We start from the raw sequence: 6,849 nt of genomic DNA, 5'->3' as shown, positions 1-6,849 counted from the left end.
TTAAGATTTAAGATTTAAGATTTAATATTTCTCTATCACATGATGCTTTGCTTTTTCTTCCACGACTGAAACTTTTTTATAAATAATTTTTATGCACTTTTGAAATTTAAATAATTAAATGATAGAAAATGGAAAGTAAAAATAGCTAATGCTTTTTTTATCAATAGCCAAAAAAGGCACGAAATTCGGAGCTCTAGACTAGAATACCCACTTAACTAAAAATCATGACTTATTATGTTATTATGTTGAAAATTATGGGTTATTAAAAAGTATTTCAACTAATCGTAGATCTAATACACAGATATTAATATGCCAGCATATTTTATTACTCTTTACGGTCGCCTGAGTTTCGAAATAAAATCGAGCTGCCAAAATATACCATGGCGTATGAGTTACCTAATAAATATTTATATGTATGTGTTGTGTTCAGCCGGCTGCTCTTCATTTGATTTAATATAATTATATTTTCATTTAATTGGCAAATTAAGTTTGTATAGCTTCAAAAAAATATGGAAACTGCATAAAATTGGGAATAACACTGCAAATGGCAAACAGCAAAATGCATGTTTTTGAAAATGAATAAATGAAAGTGAAGCGGAATCACCGCAACATATTTGATTTAGTAATCTATTAGAGCCAGCCAGGCAGCCAACAGCCAAGTTAATATTTTATACAATATTATTGGAAATTCGATAATTACGTAAATTTTCGGCAGCCAAAATAGGATTTTGTGCCAAATACAGATAAATCAGTCATGTCCCGGGTATGTTTGTATGGCAAATGTGCGAAAGAGAAAGCTATGAGCGGGCACCATGTATGTATGTTTAGTTGCATACTTAAAACCTTATTTATGTTTGACAATAAATACTTGAAATTAATGAAAGAGTTATGATGAAACGAAGTGCGTATCTGTGAAATTAAATGAATTATTTTTGGCACCGCTTTGATGGCTCTTTTGTTGCGCATTAAAAAATCAATTAATTTATAATATGTTTTGCTTTTTGTTTTTCGTTTATCGTTTTACGAAAAAGCAATTTGTAGTATAATTAATCGCAAATAATAATTGCGTTAAATCATAAATGGTCGGCAACTTATTTGTTGCAACTTTAATTGACTAGCATATGCAAAATGTTGTTGCTAAACAAGAATTAATAAAAAAAGCTATAAATGAAATTAAAATATTATTTCCACACAAGAATTTGAAATTACATAATTTTAACGCGTTCACTCTAAATATCAAAGCAATTACTATTACGAACATAATTGTGTCTGATCAATTAATTGGCTCTATAAGTATATGGATAATTATAATTAAAATATATACACTTATATAAGTACATATTTATGTATGTGTATACATTTATTTGTTTAAAGTAATTAAAATATTTTTTTATCAATATACTTCAAAACAGAAAAAACTAATTTTTGCTGACTGAAATACATACTCTTAAATTAATTTGCGGTTTATGAGCGATTTCAAGCTCACATACACTTACAATTACTTCGCGGGTTGATTTACAGGGTGCCAAAAAAAAAAAAAAGAAAAACGTGAAAATATTGTAACTTAATCCGAAACCGGTTACAAGCAAGCGATTTTGAAGGTGACTTTTTTAAATACTAATTATAGATTTCCTTATCTGAAAAATATACTTTTTAATTGGGCCTGGATTTCTACGTGTGTAGGATTTTTTGTTTTTGATTTTGATTTCGGAATTATTTGGGATTAGTGATGCTGTTTTTAGCCACTCATTGCCGACAAAGCAAGCAGTCCCGAAATTTACTACAACAAATAATAGAATCCCGAATTTTGTCGGGATCACTGATGCTGTTTTTGCATATTTTCCCATGGTGTATAAATCAAATGAACCCGAAGTTACAACGAAAAGATATCAAAATCTCGAAATTTTTCGGGATCACTAATGCTGTTTTTCGGGTTTTTTCTCATTGTGTATAAATCAAATAAGATCTATGTTATATCTATAATAAATAAATTAATCATAAAGTGGCCGCGAAATAATATTGGTATCCAGAGTTTTTGGGGACTATTGATTGTTTTGTTCTCATCACCTTTCCGTATATTTTATGTCAACTATATTTAAGATTTAAAAAAATATCGGGATCCCGAATATTTTCGGTACTGATAATCTCATTGAAAGAAAGTATTCGCAATCGCGTTTTTTTTTGGGGTGTAGTGGCCATATTTTCATTACCAATGTGCGTGAGATATTTAATCCCTAACTTATATTCAGATCATGGTACTTTTCAAGGAAAACCACGACATGATGTATCTTCTTACAGGCCCATATTACTTCTACCGATAATATCGAAGCTTTCTGAGAAAATTCTCATAAAACGTCTTAATAAAATCCTAGAATGAAAAACCATAATTCCAGCGCATCAGTTTAGGTTTAGAGCTAACCATTTTACGATTGATCAAGATCACAGAATTACACACAGTATTGAAAAGGTTTCATTTGCTGCGGATACCGCGTAGCTAGCTGTGGGTAGTAGTGAATACGAATACGAGTTCACTACTAATTTCTAAAAAGCTGTAAATAAAGTCTCTCTGTTTTCACATACAACAATTTTCACAGACGCTGCACGAATGCCGTGCTTTACATAACTGTACCAATATTTTCGGGATAAGTGATATTATTAATTAATGCCTGTTTAGCATTGTAGTGGAGGTAAATAATTTCTAAGGAATAATATCGGATTCTCAAATAAAACATTCAAACAAAAGTGCCAGAACCCTGACAATTTTCGTAATTTAATGAAACATTAGTACCTGACTAGCTACATTATTGCAAGTTTTATAGGAGACCATTTCACTACGATCTTCAACAATATTCTGTCAAAGCTTCGTTGGTGTTACCGATTTAAAAAATTAAAATTTCACAGATAACTAAACAGCTGAAAATGTTTAAACAAAAAATCAAAACTTTTCAATTTAGTTATTGCTCACAAAACGGTGAAAAGGTGCTCACAAAACAGTTATAGTGCTCTAGTTAACCCCACCGGAACAGAGTTGAAAATATCACAAAACAGTAGAGTTGGCAAATGCTTCAAGCAAAATTTCTTTTTGTCCAGTTCAGTTGATATCGGTAATACCGAATTTCAAAGCTTCAACTGAAATGCAGTTGAGTTGTAAATTACAATGCTTTGGCCTGATTTGTCTTAAAATCTTTATAATTCATTTTGTATGTTTAAAAAAAACCAATATTTTAATAATTTTTATTTTCTTGATTTTGTGTTGATTTATAACTATAAATTATTTATATTTGAAGTTCTTACAAAAAATATATGTATATTTAATAAATTATAATTATTGCAATAATTTTAAAGGTTATATGTATAAAAAGCACTATGGACTATTTACAGGGTAAATTCATTTAAGTACCTTAGCGTTAAGGGATTTGCTTATGCTACTTCACTTATAAATTTTATGTGCTAATACTAATTTTTATTTCATACTATATTTGTAAAGTGATCCCAAATCCCCTCCCCTAATCGAGTCTTAACTACCACAGACCACAGCGGTGCATGGCGTTCATGCGACTTTGGGCCGGGCAATTGAAGGCCTCCATGAATTCTGGCATCTGCGACAATGTGTAGTTCAGACGCAATGCGTCTGTATCGTGCCAGCGATCCTGCAGCTGATGAGTCGCCTCATCGGTGTTGCTACAGAAGAATTGCGCGAACTGCAGGAAAAATAAGCGGCCATTTGTTTTAAGGAATTGTGGATCGCGCATGAAGGTGTTGAGGGCCAAACGCGTGCCGCTCACATCAGCAATACGTTCGGCTAGGAATTTGGTGCCTTGACTCAGACACTGCGAATTGCGTGCAAAGTTCGCGTTCGATGAGATACGCTGCATCATGAGTTCGTTCATGTTGCCCATATGGTCATACTCGAGGAATGAGCTATCAAAGCTATGGATGAGCTCGTGACCCAGAGTGTTTGCGAGATCGCCATACAGTAGAATGGACCAGAACTGACGATCGTAGAAGGGCGTTTGGAGGTAGGCGTATGGCACGATTATCATGTTGCTCAGGCAGAAATAGTAAGGCGTCGCATCCAGATTGTCGGGGAAAGTGGGCTCGTGGTAATTGAAGGTGTACCAAGCGCTGCGGCTATGCTTCTTCGAGGCGCTGGAAGCCAAACGGCGTAGATGCCCATAGGTATGCGCCAAAGCGTGCATGTGATTGCGATAGAAGTTATTGTGGCTGACGTTCAGCTTCCACATGAGGTCCACATAGAATGAAGAGTTAACCGCAGGTGGCAAGTTACCCAGGTTTATGCGTAGCGTTAAGAGTTTCTGCTGCAAATACTCGACAATGTCGGCATCAAACTGCATGCGATTGAGAGTTAAGGTGCGCGCAAATTCCGCTTTGAGTTGTGCAAATATTGTGAGAATGACGCGATCACTATCAGCGCGCACGGGCGCGTAGTGCACGCGGTCATAGACGTAGGTCATAGCGACTGGCAGCGTCTTACGCATGTGACGTATACAGGTAGCGGCGCTGCTGCCTAAGCGCACTGGGTTGTATTGTTGCTGTTCCAAATAGCTGAGGAAACGTGCGAGTGTGTAGAGAAAATTGATATGAGCATGTTCCTCTCGATTGTGATAACGCGCCAGCTTGCAAACTGTGGCTACTGAATCAATGCGTATAGGATCAGCCGCGTGCATGTGTCGTCCCAGCGGCGCGCCGATGAAGCGCTGCCAATCAACATCCGCACAGCGCTGCGTCAGCTCAGCAACGGTTAGCGTCTCCGTAAGATCGCAATCCTCCTCGGCGCTGATGGGTATCGCAGGCTGGTCGTTAACCGCATGTTGTTCGGCTCTTGCAGTTGTGCTACTCACCGTGCTGTTGTACGCCACACCATCCTCCGCGCACATGTTGTTCACCACGCCCTCGACATGTATTTCCAAAGCGCGAAATTCCGTTGCCAACTCGGCGCGACTCTTGTGTGTATGTGCGCGCAACAAATCGTATATTTCCGCTGTTAAATTGAGCCGCTTATGTGTGTCATGCGGCAACACAGTAATATCATGTTGTGACGCATTCTGTTGACGTACGCGAAAGAATACGAATTGTTCGCCATATCCATAGCGCGCAAAGTTGGCCAGCAGTTCCTGCCAGTGACGTTTGTGTGGCCGCAGCAGACCCTCTGCGCGTATTTCATCATAGTAGCCGCGTACGGTTAGCCGCTCTGCTTGCTTGCAGACGCGATAGTAGCGCAACAAGCTCGAAAGCACTAGATCGTAATCTTCAGCTTCCGTTGTCATGTCATACGCCTCTATGGGCACTTCTACATTTAAAGCTGTTTCTAGCTGCTTTTCACTACCACTTCCTGTCGCGCCTACAGGCTTCCCCGCGGCGCGTGTACCGTGCCTACGCGCACGCCGTACTTGCCATCGTTGTGCCGCTCTCGTAAGCGCCGCCGTCACTGCCGCTGCGTCGCGCCTTTCCGCGCGCTTTTCAATCAATGATCGCTCAAATAGTTCCACGTAGCGCACGGTTAACGCTTCTTCCCCCACCTGCAGCATGCTGGCGGTGCTTTGTTGTCCAATTGGCGGCACCCACTTGCCACAAGCGTGCGTGTGAAAGTCATCGCATGCATTCACCGTCCAATCGATGTTACGCTCCAACTGTTCGAGATGCTGCTCGGTGAGCGTATTATTGCAAGTGCTCGTCAGACACGTTTTGTTCACGTGAAACCAGAGGGAGTGTTTTGCATCAGCAGATGGTTGACTGTTGTCTGTGTAGAGAGGGCGCGGCGCTGCGCCGCAAGCTATTGGCGTCAACAAGCTGAGCGTTAGCACGTGACATGTAACGCTTATCAGCTGCTGAAGTAGCCTACTTATTTGTCGTTGTTGTGGCTTTTGCATTGCCGATGACCACTGGCAGCGCTGCTGTGCAATTTGCATTTTGCTTAGCTACTTTGTTGTGTTGGTGTGTCTTTTTTTTTTCTTCGTGACAGTCTATTTGCGTTCTTTCTTTAATGCGAACGCTCTGCTGTTGGAAAATGCTTTGTTGCTAAGCGCTTAATTCCTTTGAAAATTTGCTTCCGTAGCGTTTTCAGTTCCACTGCGCTTCTCTGCCTTCGCGCTCCACGTAAATGCGAAAACGCTTTCAATGTTCTCAACTCGGCGGCGTTTCAGCCTAAACTGTACACTGCTGCGTTCGATTTTGTTCTTTGTAGTTTCAGTAAGTTTTCCTGATAATTTCCAATCATTGCAATAGCGCTGCTGTTGTCCCCTCTGTTGCTGTCACGCTGTATTGTTTTTGCTTAAATTTTTGCTATTTTTATTATTGCTTGAACGTGTCGCTTATGTGCCGATATTTGCTGCTGTCGGTGAACGTGTGCACTAGCCCTTATTAGCTCAGTTACCGCGTCCACTAAGTTTTTCCTTTTAGCTACTACTAGCGTCTACAAATTTCGCTCGCGTAATGACACTGTCTCTTTGCTAAAGTTTGACGTTTAATATTTCTCAATGAACACTTATTCGGTTCACTTTTGATTTGCTTGTTGCTCGCTTTGTTTCTAAAGCGCGACTGACTAAGTTTTGCCGATTTGGTTTGGTCTTCAATTGCAAATATTCGGTTTCGTATGACAAATGGTCGGCGCGCACACACACCGCGAGACGCGCGTGTATATAGAAAACGCTTGCCGGCTTTGCTAGCCAATCAAGTGTCTTATCGAATGCGAGCGCGTGCACACACTTATGCCGTATATATTATACATACAGAGATTCATTCACGCTCAGTCAATATGTGCCGGATTGCGACGCTTCATTTCTTTTCTTGCGCTAATTCAGTCGCTTCTCGCTTATCAACGCAAGTTTT

General features: G+C 39.4%; 1 protein-coding gene across 1 annotated transcript; it reads right to left on the bottom strand.

Annotated features, from left to right (window-relative positions):
* Nucleotides 1-3,339: 3,339 nt before the first annotated feature.
* On the bottom strand, nucleotides 3,340-6,535 carry LOC108972582 (endothelin-converting enzyme 1). Its single transcript, XM_018939219.1, has one exon. The coding sequence runs from the start codon at nucleotides 5,928-5,930 to the stop codon at nucleotides 3,522-3,524; it is 2,409 nt and encodes an 802-aa protein (XP_018794764.1). The 5' UTR covers nucleotides 5,931-6,535; the 3' UTR covers nucleotides 3,340-3,521.
* Between the last annotated feature and the right edge of the window lie 314 nt (nucleotides 6,536-6,849).

The sequence above is a fragment of the Bactrocera latifrons genome, unplaced genomic scaffold (assembly GCF_001853355.1).
Source record: "Bactrocera latifrons isolate USDA-ARS-PBARC rearing strain unplaced genomic scaffold, ASM185335v1 scaffold_41, whole genome shotgun sequence".
NCBI lineage: Eukaryota > Metazoa > Arthropoda > Insecta > Diptera > Tephritidae > Bactrocera > Bactrocera latifrons.
This window is presented reverse-complemented; position numbering and strand designations above follow the sequence as displayed.

Bases quoted from the DNA above. Each gene is read 5' to 3' on its own strand.
- LOC108972582 (XM_018939219.1), bottom strand. From the start codon at position 5,930: ATGCAAATTGCACAGCAGCGCTGCCAGTGGTCATCGGCAATGCAAAAG.